Source organism: Entelurus aequoreus, linkage group LG28, assembly GCF_033978785.1.
Source record: "Entelurus aequoreus isolate RoL-2023_Sb linkage group LG28, RoL_Eaeq_v1.1, whole genome shotgun sequence".
NCBI lineage: Eukaryota > Metazoa > Chordata > Actinopteri > Syngnathiformes > Syngnathidae > Entelurus > Entelurus aequoreus.
The window spans coordinates 11,716,270-11,742,179 of record NC_084758.1 but is presented as its reverse complement, the minus strand read 5'-3'; the positions used below and the strand labels follow the sequence as shown (position 1 = coordinate 11,742,179).

Sequence of the window (25,910 nt, the reverse complement as noted above, 5' to 3'; positions counted from 1 at the left end):
TCAATATGACACAAAAAATGCAAATAACAATAATATGACACAATAATGACACAAATAACAATAATATGACAATAATAACACAAATAAGATCAATATGACAATAATAATACAAATAAAAATAATATGACAAAATACAAATACAAATAACATAAATATGACACAACAATAACACAAATAACATGAATATGACATAATAATAACACACATAATAATATGACACAAATAATACACATAACAATAATATGACACAATAATAACACAAATAACAATAATATGACAATAATAACACAAATAACATCAATATGACAATATTAACACAAATAACATCAATATGACACAATAATAACACAAATCCCATCAATATGACACAAAAATAATACAAATCATAATATGACAATAATGACACAAATAACAATAATATGACAATAATGATACACATAACATGAATATGACACAATAACAATACAAATAACATGAGTATGACACAATAATAACACAAATAACAATAATATGACACACTAAGTATACAATAAACAATAATATGACACAATAATAACACCAATAACATGAATATGACACAATAATAACAACAATAACATGAATATGACACAATACTACTCAGTGGTTAGAGTGTCCGCCCTGAGATGGGTAGGTTGTGAGTTCAAACCCCGGCCGAGTCATACCAAAGACTATAACAATGGGAGCCATTACCCCCCTGCTTGGCACTCAGCATCAAGGCTTGGAATTGGGGGTTAAATCACCAAAAAATGATTCCCGGGCGCGGCCACCGCTGCTGCTCACTGCTCCCCTCACCTCCCAGGGGGTGAACAAGGGTGATGGGTCACCACGACTGTATGGCTTATTTAGAACATTTTTACCACTGGGACCAAAAACTGAGGAGATGCCTAAAAGTTGAAAAACAAATCTATGAAAACGACAAATATTTAAAAAAAACGCTTTAATTTTTCAGTCGGTGGAAAAAGTTTGGACACCCCTGCTCTAAAAGATCACAAAGCTGACCTTTGAGCGCCTAGATGTGGGAAACAGGTCTGGGTCTGACACACTCTGAGCATCTAGATGTGGGAAACAGGTCTGGGTCTGACACACTTTGAGCGCCTAGATGTGGGAAACAGGTCTGGGTCTGACACACTTTGAGCGCCTAGATGTGGGAAACAGGTCTGGGTCTGACACACTCTGAGCATCTAGATGTGGGAAACAGGTCTGGGTCTGACACACTCTGAGCGCCTAGATGTGGGAAACAGGTCTGGGTCTGACACACTTTGAGCGCCTAGATGTGGGAAACAGGTCTGGGTCTGACACACTTTGAGCGCCTAGATGTGGGAAACAGGTCTGGGTCTGACACACTTTGAGCGCCTAGATGTGGGAAACAGGTCTGGGTCTGACACACTCTGAGCGCCTAGATGTGGGAAACAGGTCTGGGTCTGACACACTTTGAGCGCCTAGATGTGGGAAACAGGTCTGGGTCTGACACACTCTGAGCGCCTAGATATGGGAAACAGGTCTGGGTCTGACACACTCTGAGCGCCTAGATGTGGGAAACAGGTCTGGGTCTGACACACTTTGAGCGCCTAGATGTGGGAAACAGGTCTGGGTCTGACACACTCTGAGCATCTAGATGTGGGAAACAGGTCTGGGTCTGACACACTCTGAGCATCTAGATGTGGGAAACAGGTCTGGGTCTGACACACTCTGAGCGCCTAGATGTGGGAAACAGGTCTGGGTCTGACACACTCTGAGCATCTAGATGTGGAAAACAGGTCTGGGTCTGACACACTTTGAGCGCCTAGATGTGGGAAACAGGTCTGGGTCTGACACACTTTGAGCGCCTAGATGTGGGAAACAGGTCTGGGTCTGACACACTCTGAGCATCTGGATGTGGGAAACAGGTCTGGGTCTGACACACTCTGAGCGCCAAGATGTGGGAAACAGGTCTGGGTCTGTCACACTTTGACTGCCTTGATGTGGGAAACAGGTCTGGGTCTGACACACTTTGAGCGCCTAGATGTGGGAAACAGGTCTGGGTCTGACACACTCTGAGCGCCTAGATGTGGGAAACAGGTCTGGGTCTGACACACTTTGAGCGCCTAGATGTGGGAAACAGGTCTGGGTCTGACACACTCTGAGCATCTAGATGTGGGAAACAGGTCTGGGTCTGACACACTTTGAGCACCTAGATGTGGGAAACAGGTCTGGGTCTGACACACTTTGAGCGCCTAGATGTGGGAAACAGGTCTGGGTCTGACACACTCTGAGCGCCTAGATGTGGGAAACAGGTCTGGGTCTGACACACTTTGAGCGCCTAGATGTGGGAAACAGGTCTGGGTCTGACACACTCTGAGCGCCTAGATGTGGGAAACAGGTCTGGGTCTGACACACTTTGAGCGCCTAGATGTGGGAAACAGGTCTGGGTCCGACACACTCTGAGCATCTAGATGTGGGAAACAGGTCTGGGTCTGACACACTCTGAGCATCTAGATGTGGGAAACAGGTCTGGGTCTGACACACTCTGAGCGCCTAGATGTGGGAAACAGGTCTGGGTCTGACACACTCTGAGCATCTAGATGTGGGAAACAGGTCTGGGTCTGACACACTCTGAGCATCTCGATGTGGGAAACAGGTCTGGGTCTGACACACTTTGAGCGCCTAGATGTGGGAAACAGGTCTGGGTCTGACACGCCGCAGTTACACAGCAGCAGTAAAAAGTAATGATTATTATCCTGGGTCTCATTAGATGGTCTACCTTTTATTGTGACAGATTCATGGGATCAAAGCGGCTCCCAGGGTTTTTATTTTGCAACATGGTGCAATTATGCTGCATGGGAACAATGTTTTTGAACAGCAATAAAAAGTGTTATTAAAGCAATGAGCCGTTATTATTCTCCATGTATATTATGGGCTGGTGCAGGTGTGCCTACTATTGTGGCAGGTGAGTCTTATTAAAGCCAGGCTTTTATTTTGCAACAGGAATGAAGTGATGTTTATGTTGTTGTTTGTCTAATTATTGTGTCATATTGTTGTCATTTGTGTTATTATTGTGTCATAATGTTGTTACTTGTCTAATTATTGTGTCATATTGATGTTATTTGTGTTATAATTGTGTCATATTATTTGTCTAATAATTGTGTCATATTGTTGTCATTTTTTATTATTGTGTCATAATATTGTTATTTGTCTAATTATTGTGTCATATTGATGTTATTTGTGTTATTATTGTGTCATATTGATGTTATTTGTGTTATAATTGTGTCATATTATTTGTCTAATAATTGTGTCATATTGTTGTCATTTGTGTTATTATTGTGTCATAAAATTGTTATGTGTCTAATTATTGTGTCATATTGATGTTATTTGTGTTATAATTGTGTCATATTATTTGTCTAATAATTGTGTCATACTGTTGTCATTTGTGTTATTATTGTGTCATAATATTGTTATTTGTCTAATTATTGTGTCATATTGATGTTATTTGTGTTATTATTGTGTCATATTATTGTTATTTGTCTAATTATTGTGTCATATTGATGTTATTTGTGTTATTATTGTGTCATATTATTGTTATTTGTCTAATAATTGTGTCATATTGTTGTCATGTGTGTTATTATTGTGTCATAATATTGTTATTTGTCTAATTAATGTGTCATATTGATGTTATTTGTGTTATTATTGTGTCATATTATTGTTATTTGTCTAATAATTGTGTCATATTGATGTTATTTGTGTTTATATTGTGTCATATTATTGTTATTTGTCTAATAATTGTGTCATATCATTTGTGTTATTATTGTGTCAAATTATTATTATTTGTATAATTATTGTGTCATATTGATGTTATTTGTCTAATAATTGTCATATTGTTGTAATTTGTGTTATTATTGTGTCATATTGATGTTATTTGTCTAATAATTGTCATATTATTGTTATTTGTGTAATTATTGTGTCATACTGATGTTTTTTGTGTTATTATTGTGTCATATTGTTGTCATTTGTGTTATTATTGTGTCATATTATTGTTATTTGTATAATTATTGTATCATATTGATGTTATTTGTGTTATTATTGTGTCATATTATTGTTATTTGTCTAAAAATGGTGTCATATTGTTGTCATTTGTGTTATTATTGTGTCATATTCATGTCATTTGTCTAATAATTGTGTCATATTGTTGTCATTTGTGTTATTATTGTGTCATATTATTGTTATTTATCTAATAATTGTGTCAAATTGTTGTCATTTGTGTTATTATTGTGTCATAATATTGTTATTTGTATAATTATTGTGTAATATTGATGTTATTTGTGTTATTATTGTGTCACATTATTGTTATTTGTCTAATAATTGTGTCATATAGTTGTCATTTGTGTTATTATTGTGTCAAATTATTGTTATTTGTATAATTATTGTGTCATATTGATGTTATTTGTCTAATAATTGTCATATTGTTGTAATTTGTGTTATTATTGTGTCATATTGATGTTATTTGTCTAATAATTGTCATATTATTGTTATTTGTATAATTATTGTGTCATACTGATGTCATTTGTGTTATTATTGTGTCATATTGTTATTTGTATAATTATTGTATCATATTGATGTTATTTGTGTTATTATTGTGTCATATTATTGTTATTTGTCTAAAATCGGTGTCATATTGTTGTCATTTGTGTTATTATTGTGTCATATTATTGTTATTTGTATAATTATTGTGTCATATTCATGTTATTTGTCTAATAATTGTGTCATATTGTTGTCATTTGTGTTATTATTGTGTCATGTTGATGTTATTTGTATTCATATTGTGTCATGTTGTTGTTATTTGTGTTATTATTGTGTCATATTATTGTTATTTGTGTTATCATTGTGTCATATTGTTATTTGTGTTATTATTGTGTCATATAATGTTATTTGTCCAATTATTGTGTCATATTGTTGTCATTTGTGTTATTATTGTGTCATATTATTGTCATTTGTACAATTATTGTGCCATATTGTTATTTGTGTTATTATTGTATCATATTATTGTTATTTGTCTAATGTGTCATATTGTTGTCATTTGTGTTATTATTGTATCATATTGTTATTTGTATAATTATTGTGTCATATTGATGTTATTTGTGTCATTGTGTCATTTTATTGTTATTTGTGTTATTATTGTGTCATATTGATGTTATTTGCATTCATATTGTGTCATGTTGTTATTGTAGTTTGTATTATTAGTGTGTCATATTATTGTTATTTGTATAATCATTGTGTCATATTGATGTTATTTGTGTTACTATTGTGTCATATTATTTTAATTTGTATTATTATTGTGTCATATTATTGTTATTTGAACAACTATTGTGTCATATTGATGTTATTTGTGTTACGATTGTGTCATATTATTGTAATTTGTGTTATTATTGTGTCATATTATTATCAGAACAATTGTTGCGTCATATTGATGTTATTTGTGTTATTATTGTTTTTATTTGAACAATTATTGTGTCATATTATTGTTATTTGTACAATTATTGTGTCATCTTGATGTTATTTGTGTTACTATTGTGTCATATTATTGTAATTTGTGTTATTATTGTGTCATATTATTGTTATTTGAACAATTATTGTGTCATATTGTTGTCATTTGTGTCATATTCGTTGGTAGAGTGGCTGTGCCAGCAATCGGAGTGTTGCTGGTTACTGGGGTTCAATTCCCACCTTCTACCTTCCTAGTCACGTCCGTTGTGTCCTTGGGCAAGACACTTCACCCTTTGCCTCTGATGGCTGCAGGTTAGCGCCTTGCATGGCAGCTCCCTCCATCAGTGTGTGAATGTGTGTGTGAATGGGTAAATGTGGAAATACTGTCAAAGCGCTTTGAGTACCTTGAAGGTAGAAAAGCGCTATACAAGTATAACCCATTTATCATTTATTTATTTATATTATTGTTATTTGTATAATTATTGCGTCATATTGATGTTATTTGTGTTACTATTGTGTCATATTATTGTAATTTGTGTTATTATTGTGTCATATTATTGTTATTTGAACAATTATTGTGTCATATTGTTGTCATTTGTGTCATATTATTGTTATTTGTATAATTATTGCGTCATATTGATGTTATTTGTGTTACTATTGTGTCATATTATTGTAATTTGTGTTATTATTGTGTCATATTATTGTTATTTGAACAATTATTGTGTCATATTGTTGTCATTTGTGTTATTATTGTGTCATATTATTGTTATTTGTATAATTATTGTGTCATATTGTTGTCATTTGTGTTATTGTTTCATAATATTGTTATTTGTATAATTATTGTGTCATATTGTTGTCATTTGTGTTATTATTGTGTCATATTATTGTTATTTGTATAATTATTGTGTCATATTGTTGTCATTTGTGTTATTGTTTCATAATATTGTTATTTGTATAATTATTGTGTCATATTGATGTTATTTGTGTTATTATTGTGTCATATTATTGTTATTTGCTGCATGGGAACAATGTTTTTGAACAGAAATAAAACGTGTTATTAAAGCAATGAGCCGTTATTATTCTCCATGTATATTATGGGCTGGTGCAGGTGTGCCTACTATTGTGGCAGGTGAGTCTTCTTAAAGCAGCAGGAATAAAGTGATGCTTATGTTAAGGTGTGCATGGGAAAAAGGTGTGCACTTTCCTGCTTATTGAGTGCTGCTGGCAGGCCAACATAAATGACATCATTAATACTCCTCATGAATCAATGTAGCATGTCATGTCAACAGGTGGACTGAGCGGGGAGGTCCATCAGCAGCCGTCTAATGATGGAGGGCGTTACCTTGGTGAACATGGGCTTGCCGTGCTGGGTGACCATGGTGCACTGGTCGCAGTCCAGCGTGATGCACGAGTTGTGGCACGACTCCTTGGAGTGTTTGAGGATGTAATGCAGCTCGCTCACGCCGCCCTCGAACACCGTGCTGAAGTAGCGCGGGATCAGCGTCCGCCCGATGGCTGTGGTGGGAGGAGGACGAGGTTTTAGTTCACCAGGCAAGAAAACACCTCAATAACATGTAGTGACTAGCCTACTATCAAAATGACTTTAAAAGTCTTATATAAGTGTTATAATGAAGACAACACATGATGTAAGTGTCTATATTAGCTATACTAGCCTACTATCAAAATGACTTTAAAAGTCTTATAAAAGTGTTATTATGAAGACAACACATGATGTAAGTGTCTATATTAGCCTACTATCAAAATTACTTTAAAAGTCTTATATAAGTGTTATAATGAAGACAACACATGATGTAAGTGTCTATATTAGCTACGTTAGCCTACTATCAAAATGACTTTAAAAGTCTTATATAAGTGTTATAATGAAGACAACACATGATGTAAGTGTCTATATTAGCTATATTAGCCTACTATCAAAATGACTTTAAAAGTCTTATATAAGTGTTATTATGAAGACAACACGTGATGTAAGTGTCTATATTAGCTATATTAGCCTACTATCAAAATGACTTTAAAAGTCTTATATAAGTGTTATAATGAAGACAACACATGATGTAAGTGTCTATATTAGCCTACTATCAAAATTACTTTAAAAGTCTTACACGAGTGTTATAATGAAGACAACATATGATGTAAGTGTCTATATTAGCTATACTAGCCTACTATCAAAATGACTTTAAAAGTCTTATATAAGTGTTATAATGAAGACAACACGTGATGTAAGTGTCTATATTAGTTATATTAGCCTACTATCAAAATGACTTTAAAAGTCGTATATAAGTGTTATAATGAAGACAACACATGATGTAAGTGTCTATATTAGCCTACTATAAAAATTACTTTAAAAGCCTTACACGAGTGTTATAATGAAGACAACACATGATGTAAGTGTCTATATTAGCTATACTAGCCTACTATCAACATGACTTTAAAAGTCTTATATAACTGTTATAATGAAGACAACACATGATGTAAGTGTGTATATTAGCTACATTAGCCTACTATCAAAATAACTTTAAAAGTCTTATATAAGTGTTATTATGAAGACAACACGTGATGTAAGTGTCTATATTAGTTATATTAGCCTACTATCAAAATGACTTTAAAAGTCTTATATAAGTGTTATAATGAAGACAACACGTGATGTAAGTGTCTATATTAGCCTACTATCAAAATTACTTTAAAGTCTTACACGAGTGTTATAATGAAGACAACACATGATGTAAGTGTCTATATTAGCTATACTAGCCTACTATCAAAATGACTTTAAAAGTCTTATATAAGTGTTATAATGAAGGCAACACATGATGTAAGTGTCTATATTAGCCTACTATCAAAATGACTTTAAAAGTCTTATATAAGTGTTATAATGAAGACAACACATGATGTAAGTGTCTATATTAGCTACATTAGCCTACTATCAAAATGACTTTAAAAGTCTTATATAAGTGTTATAATGAAGACAACACATGATGTAAGTGTCTATATTAGCTATATTAGCCTACTATCAAAATGACTTTAAAAGTCTTATATAAGTGTTATAATGAAGACAACACATGATGTAAGTGTCTATATTAGCTACATTAGCCTACTATCAAAATGACTTTAAAAGTCTTATATAAGTGTTATTATGAAGACAACACATGATGTAAGTGTCTATATTAGCCTACTATCAAAATGACTTTAAAACTCTTATATAAGTGTTATAATGAAGACAACACATGATGTAAGTGTCTATATTAGCCTACTATCAAAATGACTTTAAAAGTCTCATATAAGTGTTATAATGAAGACAACACATGATGTAAGTGTCTATATTAGCTACATTAGCCTACTATCAACATGACTTTAAAAGTCTTGTATAAGTGTTATAACTAAGACTAAGACTACGGACTATAAGGAGCACTTAAAATACTTTTATTTTCTCAAAAATTGACAGTGCCCGACGCGCCTAATGTACGGAATAATTCTGGTTGTGCTTACCGACCTCGAAGCTATTTTATTTGGTACATGGTGAAATGATACGTGTGACCAGTAGATGGCAGTCACACATAAGAGGTACGTGTAGACTGCAATATGATGGCAGTCACACATAAGAGATACGTGTAGGCTGCAATATGATGGCAGTCACACATAAGAGATACGTGTAGACTGCAATATGATGGCAGTCACACATAAGAGATACGTGTAGACTGCAATATGATGGCAGTCAAACATAAGAGATACGTGTAGACTGCAATATGATGGCAGTCAAACATAAGAGATACGTGTAGACTGCAATATGATGGCAGTCACACATAAGAGATACGTGTAGACTGCAATATGACGCCAGTAAACAACACCACAACTTTAAATGTTCCATTGAAAATATAGAACATTACACACGGCGCCTTGTAATCCGGTGCGCCCTATGGTCCGGAAAATACGGCACAGTACGGCTCAGAGCGGACTCAGACGGATTGGCTTCAAGCAATGTTACAATTTTCCAAGGAAAAGCCACTCAAAAATAAAAAAATTTAAAAATGCGTTAGCTCGATGCTAATTTACATTGAATGTGCCATACACATGCTACCGATTAGCATGAGCAATTTTACGTGTTTTCCAGTCATACTGGAAATATGCAACAATTTGAAAGAGATGTGCTCGTTATCATTCACAATCCTTATGTAAGACAAGAACACACGTGTTTGGCTTTTTTATGCATTAGAAATCGTAAATAAATAGCTAACAATTTAGTGAACAGATCGAGAGTCCTCTATTGCGCCCGCTATACTCGCTAAAAACATCCACAAACTGCCAAGAAATTCCATTTACATGTCCTGACCTGACAATTAAGCAAATATGAGTGACATTGGTATTGTAAGCGCTAACGCAGACAAACTATTTTAGCGGTGCATTGATAGCAGCGAGCTAATGCTAGCATGTTGACACACTGAGCCGAGGGCTGCTTATAATTCATGTATCTCTCACAAAGCAAGAAAAATGAACGTGAAAGTACGGTAAGGCTTTCACTTTTCAAAACGCGCTAGCTCGCTGCTAGTTTGCATTAGCGATTTTACACGGCGTTTTCAAAACCCCCAAATCCGGTCATAAAAACTACAACTAATGTGCATGTTACAATCAAACAGCCGGTGTGTGATACGTATGTATTGTACTTATCACATGTACTGTAAATGTATAATGTATTTATATTATTCACATGTGAATAATGCTGTATAATAGACTGTATTTATATTATTCACATGTGAATAATGCTGTATAATAGACTGTATTTATGTTATTCACATGTGAATAATGCTGTATAATAGACTGTATTTATATTATTCACATGTGAATAATGCTGTATAATACTGTATTTATATTATTCACATGTGAATAATGCTGTATAATAGACTGTATTTATGTTATTCACATGTGAATAATGCTGTATAATAGACTGTATTTATATTATTCACATGTGAATAATGCTGTATAATACTGTATTTATATTATTCACATGTGAATAATGCTGTATAATAGACTGTATTTATATTATTCACATGTGAATAATGCTGTATAATAGACTGTATTTATATTATTCACATGTGAATAATGCTGTATAATAGACTGTATTTATATTATTCACATGTGAATAATGCTGTATAATAGACTGTATTTATATAATTCACATGTGAATAATGCTGTACAATAGACTGTATTTATATTATTCACATGTGAATAATGCTGTATAATATACTGTATTTATATTTTTCACATGTGAATAATGCTGTATAATAGACTAATTATATTATTCACATGTGAATAATGCTGTATAATAGACTGTATTTAAGTTATTCACATGTGAATAATGCCCTATTATAGACTGTATTTATATTATTCACATGTGAATAATGCTGTATAATAGACTGTATTTGTTTTAAATGGATATAGTTTACATGTCTATCACAATATATATTGATATTGTTTTATCATTTTATTACCAATGATGAGGCATTTGTGACACTGACAATCTTGCTGATTTTTGGTATAAAAAGTAAGCAATGTTTTAATTTGAAAAAATATGATGTTTCACTTCTCCAAAAAACTAGTGTTTCTCTCTCGGTTGTGTTATTATTGTGTCATATTGATGTTATTTGTATTCATATTGTGTCATGCCGTTGTTATTTGTGTTATTATTGTGTCATATTATTTTTATTTGTATAATTATTGTGTCATATTGATGTTATTTGTGTTATTATTGTGCCATATTGATGTTATTTTCATTCTTATTGTGTCATGCGGTTGTTATTTGTGTTATTATTGTGTCATATAATGTTATTTGTCTAAAAATTGTGTCATATTGTTGTCATTTGTGTTATTATTGTGTCATATTATTGTTATTTGTATAATTATTGTGTCATATTGATGTTATTTGTGTTTTTATTGTGTCATAATATTGTTATTTTTTATAATTATTGTGTCATATTGATGTTATTTGTGTTATTATTGTGTCATAATATTGTTATTTGTATAATTATTGTGTCATATTGATGTTATTTGTGTTATATTCATGTTATTTGTCTAATAATTGTGTCATATTGTTGTCTTTTGTGTTATTATTGTGTCATATTATTGTTATTTGTATAATTATTGTGTCATATTGATGTTATTTGTGTTATTATTGTGTCATATTATTGTTATTTGTCTAATAATTGTGTCATATTGTTGTCATTTGTGTTATTATTGTGTCATATTATTGTTATTTATCTAATAATTGTGTCATATTGTTGTCATTTGTGTTATTATTGTGTCATAATATTGTTATTTGTATAATTATTGTGTAATATTGATGTTATTTGTGTTATTATTGTGTCATATTGATGTTATTTGTATTCATATTGTGTCATGCCGTTGTTATTTGTGTTATTATTGTGTCATATTATTTTTATTTGTATAATTATTGTGTCATATTGATGTTATTTGTGTTATTATTGTGCCATTTTTATGTTATTTGTATTCATATTGTGTCATGCCGTTATTTGTGTTATTATTGTGTCATATCATTTTCATTTGTGTTATTATTGTGTCATATTGATGTTATCTGTGTTATTGTTGTGTCATAATATTGTTTTTTAGTCTAACAATTGTGTCGTATTGTTGTCATTTGGTTATTATTGTGTCATATTATTGTTATTTGTACAATTATTGTGTCATATTGATGTTATTTGTATTATAATTGTGTCATATTGGTGTGTCTGCTTGCCGGGAACTCATTTGAACGGAAAGTTTTGTGATAACTTACAAACAATCATTCTGTTAAAAAAAAAAAAAACTTTTTGAAAGAGGTGACCACGTCGTTAGAACAACAATAAATATTTATTTGGACTGGCATGTTTTTGCAACTCCATAAAGTCTAGGCATGGCTAAATAAGGCGCAATTCTCTCTCTCTCTCGCTCCCTCGCTCGGCCGCCGCCACGCGCCTGCAAAACAAAGTAGGACTCGGAGTGAGCGGACTGCTAATGAGAAGGAGGGAGAGGAGGAAGAGGAGGGAGAGGAGGAAGATGAAAGATGGAGAGAGGAGGAGGAGGAGGGAAAAGATGTATAAAAAAAAAAAGTTGTCAGCAAGAAGAGAGGGAGAAAAAGATGGTGGTTAAAGATGGTTGGGGTCGCCACACGGAGGAGTTATGCTCGCCAAAAAGGCGTCCCAATCAAACCCAGCGTGCGTCGCCGGGGGTGACCGAGTGATAGATGGCGAGTAATGGCGGCCATGCTGGGACGCTTTGGAGCTCAGCGCTTTTTTTATATATATTCTTTTTAAGACTCCAAGTGGAGAGTTTGTGTTTGCTCCCAAGCTGACGGGCTCAGTGGGGTCTCTGATCCTTACTTGGTACCTCCTTGGAAGCATCGCACTGCGGCAGTGGCGGGCCGTGCATCTCCCACCTAGGCCTTCAGGCATGCCCTGCTTAGTTGAATAAACGCCTCTCATAGTACCACAACTTATGATGGGAACATACTAAACCCCAAAAGCAGTGAAGTTGTCACATTGTGTAAATGGTGAATAAAAATAGAATACAACAAATCCAAATTCAATTAGATATTTCATGTTCACACTGAGAAACTTTGTTATTTTTTGCAAATAATCATGAACTTAAAAGTTAGGGCAGCAACACATTGCAAAAAAGTTGTCAGAGGGGCATTTTTACCAGTGTGTTACATGGCCTTTCCTTTTAACAACACTCAGTAAAGGTTTGGGAACTGAGGAGACACATTTTTGAAGTGGAATTCTTTCCCATTCTTGCTTGATGTACAGCGTAAGTTGTTCAACAGTCTCCCTTCTCATATTTTAGCCTTCACACATTTTCAATGGGAGACAGGTCTGGACTACAGGCAGGCCAGTCTAGTACCCGCACCCTTTTACTATGAAGCCATATAGCTATATGACAAATGTCACCATTTTTCTTTAAAAAGTAATCATTTTACATAAGTAATAATTTTACAAAAAAATATTGCAATATTACAGAAACAAAGAATATGACAAACTGTCCCCAATTTTATATAAAAAAAAAATAATCGAAACATTGTGAGGAAAAGACTGCTTTTAATTATATATATATATTTTTTTTGTAATTGTTTTTTAATCTTCATTATTTACTTTAAGTTAGTACAGTATGTTTCCATGTACATATTTTTTTTAATTTTTTTTTTAAATACATTTTGGGGGCGCATTTCAATTTCTTACACACACTTGTTATTTCATATGTTGACCAGAGGGGGAGCACTTTTAAAAGCGACACACAGTCAATTTGAAAAAAAATCCCTCCTTTTTGGGAACACCCTCATTTTGATAGATTTCACCAGCAGGGGGTGCAAATGAGATCTCTATTTTTTTGTTTTTTGTAACGTGCTTAAGGCCGATGACAAAGGAGTCAGGGACCACAGATGGCCCCTGTGCCGCACTTTGGGCAACCCAGCGGTAGAAGCTAACTGTTAATGGCCACTATAGTCTTAGTAGCGTAGTGTATTTGTTCATCCTATATATATATAGCGGGTTTTTTCGGGGATGAATAGGGAAGTCCTTCTTTAGCTGCCGTCTTGTTTGATCATATATTGCTGCCTTTGTACGTGTCAATGTTTACTTTTGAAAGCACATTAAATCAACAACAACAAAAATCCTGACTTTGGAGCAATGTTCACAGACTCTAGTATTTGGCTCTCTATTAGATGTAATGTTATTGGGACCATGATTTATGTCATCCCTTGTTCACACCTCCTCATATGGAAGCTACTTTTCCTTCTTTATGTCTCAAGAAGGGTAGAAATACAAGAACACACACACACACACACACACACACACACACACACACACACACACACACACACACACACACACACTTTATTGTATTTGTTACCTTCTTGAGACCTCCAAAAAATGCATAGGACCACCCTTTCTAGATATATAAAGATTTATATTTACAACATTAATAATATATACATACTATGCAAATATAAAAAAGCTTGTTGTAAAAAAAATGAGTTGGAATTTCACAAGAAAAACTTAGAATTTTGGCAGTATTATAATAAAAGTTGTAATTTTACGCGACGCAAGTCAAAATTGTACAAGAAAAACGGAACATTTGTGCAATAATATGATAAAAGTTGGAATTTTACTCAAAACAGTCGCAATTTTACAAGAAAAGCTTAAACTTTTGGCAATTTTATGAACAGAGTCGTCATTTTACTCGACAAAAGTCACAATTTCATAAGAACACTTTGAAATGTTGGCAATGTTTTAATAATAATCAGAAATTTACTTGGCAATATTTTGACAAAAGTCATCATTTTACTCAAAAAAATGTCACTATTTTACAAGAACAACAAAAAAAATTGGCAATATAGTGATACAAGTCAGAATTTTATATGACAAATGTCACCATTTTGCATTAAAAGTAAACATTTTAAATAAGTAATAATTTTACAAAAAAATATTGCAATATTACAGAAACAAAGAATAAGAGAAATTGTCCCCAATTTTATAAAAAAAAAAAAAATTGAAACATTGTGAAAAAAAGACTGCTTTTAGTTATAATTTTTTTTAAATTTTTGTTTATAACTGATTTTTAATCTTCATTATTTACTTCAAGTTAGTACAGTATGTTTCTATGTACATATTTATTTGTATTTTTTTTTAAATATATTTTGGGGGCGCATTTCAATTTCTTACACACACTTGTTATTTCATATGTTGACCAGATGGGGAGCACTTTTAAAAGCGACACACAGTCAATTTGAAAAAAATCCCTCCTTTTTGGGACCACCTTCATTTTGATAGATTTCACCACCAGGGGGTGCAAATGAGATCTCTATTTTTTTAGTTTTTTGTAACGTGCTTAAAGGCCTACTGAAATGAATTTTTTTTATTTAAACGGGAATAGCAGATCCGTTCTATGTGTCATACTTGATCATTTCGTGATATTGCCATATTTTTGCTGAAAGGATTTAGTAGAGAAAATCGACGATAAAGTTCGCAACTTTTGCTCGCTGATAAAAAAAAGCCTTGCCTGTACCGGAAGTAGCGTGACGTCACAGGAGCTAGTATTCCTCACAATCCCCCATTGTTTACAATGGAGCAAGAGAGATTCGGACCGAGAAAGTGACGATTACCCCATTAATTTGAGCGAGGATGAAAGATTCGTAGATGAGGAACGTTAGAGTGAAGGACTTGAGAGGCAGTGCAGGACGTATCTTTTTTCGCTCTGACCGTAACTTAGGTACAAGCTGGCTCATTGGATTCCACACTCTCTCCTTTTTCTATTGTGGATAACAGATTTGTATTTTAAACCATCTCAGATACTATATCCTCTTGAAAATGAGAGTCGAGAACGTGAAATGGACATTCACAGTGACTGAACATGTAAATACACGATTAATAATTCAGCTTGGCGAAGCTAAAACAAATAGAAACTAACCTAGCTACGTAGCCAACGTTATAGCAGCAGTCTCAAATGCAGATAGAAACTAAATTAAAAAAAAACCTGACTGGATGGATAGACAGAAGATCAATAATACTATTAAACCGTGAACATGTAAATACACGATTAATAATATTCCGCTTGGCGAAGCTAAAAAAACAGAAGCTAACCTAGCAACGTAGCCAACGCGATAGCGCCAGTCTCAAATGCAGATAGAAACTAAATTAAAAAAAAACCTGACTGGATAGATAGACAGAAGATCAATAATACTATTAAACCATGAACATGTAAATACACGATTAATAATATCCCGCTTGGCGAAGCTAAAAAAACAGAAGCTAACCTAGCAACGTAGCCAACGCGATAGCGCCAGTCTCAAATGCAGATAGAAACTAAATTAATAAAAAACCTGACTGGATAGATAGACAGAAGATCAATAATACTATTAAACCATGAACATGTAAATACACGATTAATAATATTCCGCTTGGCAAAGCTAAAAAACCAGAAGCTAACCTAGCAATGTAGCCAACGCGATAGCGCCAGTCTCAAATGCAGATAGAAACTAAATAAAAAAAAACCCTGACTGGATGGATTGACAGAAGATCAATACTACTATTAAACCATGAACATGTAAATACACGATTAATAATATTCCGCTTGGCGAAGCTAAAAAACCAGAAGCTAACCTAGCAACGTAGCCAACGCGATAGCGCCAGTCTCAAATGCAGATAGAAACTAAATAAAAAAAAAACCTGACTGGATGGATAGACAGAAGATCAATAATACTATTAAACCATGAACATGTAAATACACGATTAATAATATTCCGCTTGGCGAAGCTAAAAAAACAGAAGCTAACCTAGCAACGTAGCCAACGCGATAGCGCCAGTCTCAAATGCAGATAGAAACTAAATTAAAAAAAACCCTGACTGGTTGGATAGACAGAAGATCAATAATACTATTAAACCATGAACATGTAAATACACGATTAATAATATTCCGCTTGGCGAAGCTAAAAAAACAGAAGCTAACCTAGCAACGTAGCCAACGCGATAGCATCAGTCTCAAATGCAGATAGAAACTAAATAAAAAAAAACCTGACTGGATGGATAGACAGAAGATCAATAATACTATTAAACCATGAACATGTAAATACACGATTAATAATCTTCCGCTTGGCGAAGCTAAAAAAACAGAAGCTAACCTAGCAACGTAGCCAACGCGATAGCGCCAGTCTCAAATGCAGATAGAAACTAAATTAAAAAAAACCCTGACTGGATGGATGGACAGAAGATCAATAATACTATTAAACCATGAACATGTAAATACACGATTAATAATATTCCGCTTGGCGAAGCTAAAAAACCAGAAGCTAACCTAGCAACGTAGCCAACGCGATAGCGCCAGTCTCAAATGCAGATAGAAACTAAATAAAAAAAAAACCTGACTGGATGGATAGACAGAAGATCAATAATACTATTAAACCATGAACATGTAAATACACGATTAATAATATTCCGCTTGGCGAAGCTAAAAAAACAGAAGCTAACCTAGCAACGTAGCCAACGCGATAGCATCAGTCTCAAATGCAGATAGAAACTAAATAAAAAAAAACCTGACTGGATGGATAGACAGAAGATCAATAATACTATTAAACCATGAACATGTAAATACACGATTAATAATCTTCCGCTTGGCGAAGCTAAAAAAACAGAAGCTAACCTAGCAACGTAGCCAACGCGATAGCGCCAGTCTCAAATGCAGATAGAAACTAAATTAAAAAAAACCCTGACTGGATGGATAGACAGAAGATCAATAATACTATTAAACCATGAACATGTAAATACACGATTAATAATCTTCCGCTTGGCGAAGCTAAAAAAACAGAAGCTAACCTAGCAACGTAGCCAACGCGATAGCGCCAGTCTCAAATGCAGATAGAAACTAAATTAAAAAAAACCCTGACTGGATGGATAGACAGAAGATCAATAATACTATTAAACCATGAACATGTAAATACACGATTAATAATATTCCGCTTGGCGAAGCTAAAAAAACAGAAGCTAACCTAGCAACGTAGCCAACGCGATAGCGCCAGTTTTAAATGCAGATAGAAACTAAATAAAAAAAAACCCTGACTGGTTGGATAGACAGAAGATCAATAATACTATTAAACCATGAACATGTAAATACACGATTAATAATCTTCCGCTTGGCGAAGCTAAAAAAACAGAAGCTAACCTAGCAACGTAGCCAACGCGATAGCGCCAGTCTCAAATGCAGATAGAAACTAAATAAAAAAAAACCCTGACTGGATGGATAGACAGAAGATCAATAATACTATTAAACCATGAACATGTAAATACACGATTAATAATCTTCCGCTTGGCGAAGCTAAAAAAACAGAAGCTAACCTAGCAACGTAGCCAACGCGATAGCGCCAGTCTCAAATGCAGATAGAAACTAAATAAAAAAAAACCCTGACTGGATGGATAGACAGAAGATCAATAATACTATTAAACCATGAACATGTAAATACACGATTAATAATATTCCGCTTGGCGAAGCTAAAAAAACAGAAGCTAACCTAGCAACGTAGCCAACGCGATAGCGACAGTCTCAAATGCAAATAGAAACTAAATAAAAAAAAACCCTGACTGGTTGGATAGACAGAAGATCAATAATACTATTAAACCATGAACATGTAAATACACGATTAATAATATCCCGCTTCGCGAAGCTAAAAAAACAGAAGCTAACCTAGCAACGTAGCCAACGCGATAGCGCCAGTCTCAAATGCAGATAGAAACTAAATAAAAAAAAACCCTGACTGGAAGGATAGACAGAAGATCAATAATACTATTAAACCATGAACATGTAAATACACGATTAATAATATTCCGCTTGGCGAAGCTAAAAAAAACAGAAGCTAACCTAGCAACGTAGCCAACGCGATAGCGCCAGTCTCAAATGCAGATAGAAACTAAATAAAAAAAACCCTGACTGGTTGGATAGACAGAAGATCAATAATACTATTAAATCATGAACATGTAAATACACGATTAATAATATTCCGCTTGGCGAAGCTAAAAAAACAGAAGCTAACCTAGCTGCGTTGCTAACTTAGAAGCGGCGGCGGGCGTTGTACGCTTTTGACGACACCCCGGCCGCCATCAGAGTCGGCAAGAAACATATATTTCCCCAAAGTTACGTACGTCACATGCACATATCGACACGCACGTACGGGCAATCGATCAAATGTTTGTAAGCCAAAGCTGTACTCACCGTAGTGCGTCTGCTATCCTGCTCAAAACACAACACAACCTCCTGGTGTTGGTGTTGCTGTAGTCCGCTGCTCCACCGGCTCCAACTTTCTTATTTGCAGTCTCCATTGTCCATTAAACAAATTGCTCAATCGCTTTATTAACAAGCGGTAACTGGTTGTAGTTCAAAAAGTAACGCACACACATACACGAGCTGCTGTTAGCCAAAAGTCACGCTCACACACACTCAAGTTCCCCGCCAACTCACTCGCGCATGCGCGTTCCCCAAACCCTTAAAGGCCTACTGAAATGAATTTTTTTTATTTAAACGGGGATAGCAGATCTATTCTATGTGTCATACTTGATCATTTCGCGATATTGCCATATTTTTGCTGAAAGGATTTAGTATAGAACAACGACGATAAATATTGCAACTTTTGGTATCTGATAAAAAAAAGGCTTGCACCTACCGGAAGTAGCGTGACGTAGTCAGTTGAACATATACGCAAAGTTCCCTATTGTTTACAATGATGGCCGCATGAAGTGAGAGAGATTCGGACCGAGAAAGCGACAATTTCCCCATTAATTTGAGCGAGGATGAAAGATTTGTGGATGAGTAAAGTGCAAGTGAAGGACTAGTGGGGAGTTGAAGCTATTCAGATAGGGAAGATGCTGTGAGAGCCGGGGGTGACCTGATATTCAGCTGGGAATGACTACAACAGTAAATAAACACAAGACATATATATACTCTATTAGCCACAACACAACCAGGCTTATATTTAATATGCCACAAATTAATCCTGCATAAAAACACCTGCGTGTTTGTTATGCTAGCTCCTAGCTCCTCTGCTAGCTCCTAGCTCCATAGAACACGCCAATACAATTCAAACACCTGATCAACACACACAATCACTCAGCCCAAAAGACCGTTCACCTAACCCAAGGTTCATAAAGCTTATATATTTTTAAAAAGTTACGTACATACGCAAAAAAAAGTTGCGCACATACGGTCAAGCGATCAAATGTTTAGAAGCCAAAGCTGCATACTCACAGTAGCACGTCTGCGTCTTTGTCATCCAAATCAAAGTAATCCTGGTAAGAGTCTGTGTTGTCCCAGTTCTCTACAGGCGTCTGTGTATCGAAGTCAAAAGTCCTCCTGGTTAGAGTCTCTGTTATCCGAGTTCTTCCATCTTGACTGCATCTTTCGGGAATGTAAACAAAGAAGCGCCGGCTGTGTACTGTTGTTGCTGACTACGTTCGAAAAATACGTCCATTTCGCACCGACAACTTTCTTCTTTGCTTGCTCAGCTTCCTTCTCCATAATGCAATGAACATGATTGCAACAGATTCACGAACACAGATGTCCAGAATACTGTGGAATTATGAAATGAAAACAGAGCTTTTTCGTATTGGCTTCAATGTGGAAGGCATACCCGTGTTCCCCGGTCTACGTCACGCGCATACGTCATCCTCAGAGGCGTTTCGAACTGGAAGTTTAGCGGCAAATTTAAAATGTCACTTTATAAGTTAACCCGGCCGTATTGGCATGTGTTATAATGTTAAGATTTCATCATTGATATATAAACTATCAGACTGCATGGTCGGTAGTAGTGGCTTTCAGTAGGCCTTTAAAGACACAGTACACTAATGCAAATATCACAGATATTACAGTATTGTACTTAGCCGCTAAGACACCGATCGATCCCACCTACAACGTTCTTCTTTGCAGTCTCAAAAGATTCACCAACACAGATGTCCAGAATACTGTGGAATTTTGTGAAAGAAAACAAGAGGCTTTTCTATCGGGTCCGATGGGGTCCAACTAGGGATGATACTCGAAACCGGTTTTTCCCGGTTGTTCGATAAGAAAAGAACCGAGTCCTCGGACTCGAATCCCTTTTTGAGAACCGGTACCCGTTATCGAGACCACTATAGTAAAGAAAATAGTTGGTTCTTTATTCGAATCCCTCGGAACGAATCCCGTCCCGACCAGAAATGCTCCGTGGGACATCACAAGAAATGACGTCACGTAGCTCAGTCATTAGGCGCAGATAGGGAAAGCAGGAAAAACAATGGACCGGAAAATGCACTCCAAGGTGTAATAAAGTTCAAAACAAAAGGTATAATCCAATGAATAACTTTACTGAGAGATTTGAGCAGGGTACAAACACATGACCAACACTTTTACCACCAACCGGAAACATAGCAACCAGGCTAGCAACGCACCTCCTTTACGGCAGCTGTCGCGACGTTCTTAAAGCAACCGCAGCACATACATATATATACAACATATCTCCCTTTTTTAACTTTTGTTTTTCTTTCCTTGTAAACAAAACAAAATCACACTGTATATGTGTTGTCTGTCTAATTATAAATAATGCAGACGAGGCGTGTTGGCTGAGTTCTTGACGTTTACTTTCACATCGTGCTCATAACCTCATTCTTAGCTGCCGGGTGACGACATGCAACAACACTTTTCGGGGCTACCGCGCATGCTCGTCACTCCCGTTGCATGCTGGGTAGTGTAGTTGTTGTATTCCCTATCTCATCACATCTTTCCCCCTATAAAGAAATAATGTTAACTCAATAAAGTGTATTTCTTTTTTTAGCTTTAAGTTTTCATTTTTTAGCACTGCAACCACATTTGCAAACAACTTTTCTCTTCATAGAATTTTCTTTCAATAAAGAAATAAAGTGCAAAAATGTCAAAGCATCATAACAAACAGTTATGTTCCAATAGCAGCAGAAGTGCACTTTTTGGAGAGCTGTATTATTTCCAGTTTTGTGCCCAAGGTACTGATTTTATTTAACACTATATTATTATTTATACACCTATAGTGATCACAGAGACAGGTTGTTTTTGTGTTACTGTATATATTTGTTTCTCTGAAAAATCCCACTTAATATACTTTGGGTAACAACAGTCAATATTTATTTATTTTATTTTATTTTTTTAGGGGGGGTAACAGTCAATATTTATTTATTTTTTAGATTAAATTGTTTTCTTATATAATAAAAGTGAGCTTTTGTTACACCAAATATTGTGTGTTTTTTTCCATATACAACAACCTATCTGGACTCGATAAAAGAATCGATAAGGAATCGGTTCGATAAGAGGATTCGATAATAGACTCGAACTCGATAATTTCTTATCAAACATCATCCCTAGGTCCAACCACTTCCGTTGCTTTTGTGACGTCACGCGCATAAATCATATCCAAAGGAGTTTTTCAACCGGAAGTGTGGCGGGAATTTTAAAATTGCACTTTATAAGTTAACCCGGCCGTATTGGCATGTGTTGCAATGTTAAGATTTCATCATTGATATATAAACTATCAGACTGCGTGGTCGCTAGTAGTGGCTTTCAGTAGGCCTTTAAGGCCGATGACAAAGGAGTTAGGGACCACAGATGGCCCCTGTGCCGCACTTTGGGCAACCCAGCTGTAGAAGCTAACTGTTAATGGCCACTATAGTCTTAGTAGCGTAGTGTATTTGTTCATCCTAGGCTCACATATGGCTTGTCTTACGTCAGCACCGTGCACATTAAATCAACCAAAAAAAAATCCTGACTTTGGAGCAATGTTCACAGACTCTAGTATTTGGCTCTCTACTAGATGCAATGTTATTGGGGACCACGATTTATGTCATCACTTGTTCACACCTCATATGGAAGCTACTTTTCCTTCTTCATGTCTCAAGAAGGGTAGAAATACAAGAACACACACACACACGCACACACACATACTGGTTATCAATTGAAATGGGGACCAAGTTTTTGATCATGGCTTGTGGGGACCAGCCTTTCTACAGGTTGTGGAGGCATACAAAAAAATGGTGTAAAATGTCCACTGCCCAGTTAGCTCATACACGTCTTTAAATCTCTGGATTGATGAAGTAATGTGCTGATCATACTTACTGGGGACCCTGGGGAAAAAAGAGTTAATATGGGTCACGGGGACCAAATTTGAATAATTTTGCATAATTCACACAAATTTGTACGTAACTACTGAGGACCATTTAAAAAACAAATAAAAAGAAGTTCAAATGAAATATGACATGATGCTCAGAATGCAGCACTACAGCTGTCCTCTTATAGGAAGTTTCAAGTCAACATGTTTTATGGGTCAAAGCTTAAAAATCACTTAGGCATCTTCAGAATGGATCTGACAGCCATTTAAAAAGGTTTCCCTTTAGGGCAGTGGTCCCCAACCACCGGGCCACGGCCCGGTACCGGTCCACGGACCGATTGGTACCGGGACACACAAGAATTGTTTTTAAATTTATTTTTATTTTTTTTAAATTAAATCAACATAAAAAACACAATATATACATTATATATCAATATATATCAATACAGTCTGCAGGGATACAGTCCGTAAGCACACGATTGTATTTCTTTATTGGGGAAAAAAAAAAAAAAAAACGGTCCATGGGACAAATTTTCAAGCGTTGACCGGTCCGCAGCTACAAAAAGGTTGGGGACCACTGCTTTACGGGACCTGTTTTTTTGTCCCCATACCGTCAGAGGTCCCCTAAAGGTGTAAACAGAGCTATGTTCCCATTAAGTAAGCATTGCCAGAACACACACACACTCACACACACACTCACACACACACACACACAAAAGTACCAAAATGTGGTACTTTTGAGTGCCGGTATCCAGAGGTGGGTAGTAACGCGCTACATTTACTCCGTTACATCTACTTGAGTAACTTTTGGGATAAATTGTACTTCTAAGAGTAGTTTAAATGCAACATACTTTTACTTTTACTTGAGTATATTTATAGAGAAGAAACACTACTTTTACTCCGCTGCATTTATCTACATTCAGCTCGCTACTCGCTACTGATTTTTATCCATCTGTTAATGCACGCTTTGTTTGTTTTGGTTTGTCAGACAGACCTTCCAAGTAGGATCTATCGCATGCCTGCGTTTCACCAATCAAATACAGTCACTGGTGACGTTTGACTCCGTTTCACCAATCAAATACAGTCACTGGTGACGTTTGACTCCGTTTCACCAATCAAATACAGTCACTGGTGACGTTTGACTCCGTTTCACCAATCAAATACAGTCACTGGTGACGTTTGACTCCGTTTCACCAATCAAATACAGTCACTGGTGACATTTGACTCCGTTTCACCAATCAAATGCAGTCACTGGTGACGTTTGACTCCGTTTCACCAATCAAATACAGTCACTGGTGACGTTTGACTCTGTTTCACCAATCAAATGCAGTCACTGGTGACGTTTGACTCCGTTTCACCAATCAAATACAGTCACTGGTGACGTTTGACTCCGTTTCACCAATCAAATACAGTCACTGGTGACGTTTGACTCCGTTTCACCAGTCAAATGCAGTCACTGGTGACGTTTGACTCCGTTTCACCAATCAAATAAAGTCACTGGTGACGTTTGACTCCGTTTCACCAATCAAATAAAGTCACTGGTGACGTTTGACTCCGTTTCACCAATCAAATACAGTCACTGGTGACGTTTGACTCCGTTTCACCAATCAAATACAGTCACTGGTGACGTTTGACTCCGTTTCACCAATTAAATGCAGTCACTGGTGACGTTTGACTCCGTTTCACCAATCAAAAGCAGTCACTGGTGACGTTTGACTCCGTTTCACCAATCAAATGCAGTCACTGGTGACATTTGACTCCGTTTCACCAATCACATGCAGTCACTGGTGACATTTGACTCCGTTTCACCAATCAAATGCAGTCACTGGTGACATTTGACTCCGTTTCACCAATCAAATACAGTCACTGGTGACGTTTGACTCCGTTTCACCAATCAAATACAGTCACTGGTGACGTTTGACTCCGTTTCACCAATCAGATGCAGTCACTGGTGACGTTTGACTCCGTTTCACCAATCAAATGCAGTCACTGGTGACGTTTGACTCCGTTTCACCAATCAAATACAGTCACTGGTGACGTTTGACTCCGTTTCACCAATCAAATACAGTCACTGGTGACGTTTGACTCCGTTTCACCAATCAAATACAGTCACTGGTGACGTTTGACTCCGTTTCACCAATCAAATGCAGTCACTGGTGACATTTGACTCCGTTTCACCAATCAAATACAGTCACTGGTGACGTTTGACTCCGTTTCACCAATCAAATACAGTCACTGGTGACGTTTGACTCCGTTTCACCAATCAGATGCAGTCACTGGTGACGTTTGACTCCGTTTCACCAATCAAATACAGTCACTGGTGACGTTTGACTCCGTTTCACCAATCAGATGCAGTCACTGGTGACGTTTGACTCCGTTTCACCAATCACATGCAGTCACTGGTGACGTTTGACTCCGTTTCACCAATCACATACAGTCACTTGTGACGTTTGACTCCGTTTCACCAATCAAATACAGTCACTGGTGACGTTTGATTCCGTTTCACCAATCACATGCAGTCACTGGTGACGTTTGACTCCGTTTCACCAATCACATACAGTCACTGGTGACGTTTGACTCCGTTTCACCAATCAAATGCAGTCACTGGTGACGTTTGACTCCGTTTCACCAATCAAATGCAGTCACTGGTGACGTTTGACTCCGTTTCACCAATCAAATACAGTCACTGGTGACATTTGACTCCGTTTCACCAATCAAATGCAGTCACTGGTGACGTTTGACTCCGTTTCACCAATCAAATGCAGTCACTGGTGACGTTTGACTCCGTTTC

The 25,910-nt window shown here is 35.9% G+C and overlaps 1 protein-coding gene across 4 annotated transcripts in view; it reads right to left on the bottom strand.

The window, feature by feature from the left end:
* The window catches only part of ldb2a (LIM domain binding 2a), a 261,535-nt gene that overhangs the window by 91,347 nt on the left and 144,278 nt on the right, over positions 1 to 25,910 (bottom strand). For all 4 annotated transcript variants that reach the window (XM_062039739.1, XM_062039740.1, XM_062039737.1 and 1 more), the window contains exon 3: positions 6,821 to 6,993. In XM_062039739.1, the coding sequence (XP_061895723.1) occupies positions 6,821 to 6,993 (173 nt within the window). The remainder of the gene's footprint in view (positions 1 to 6,820; positions 6,994 to 25,910) is intronic.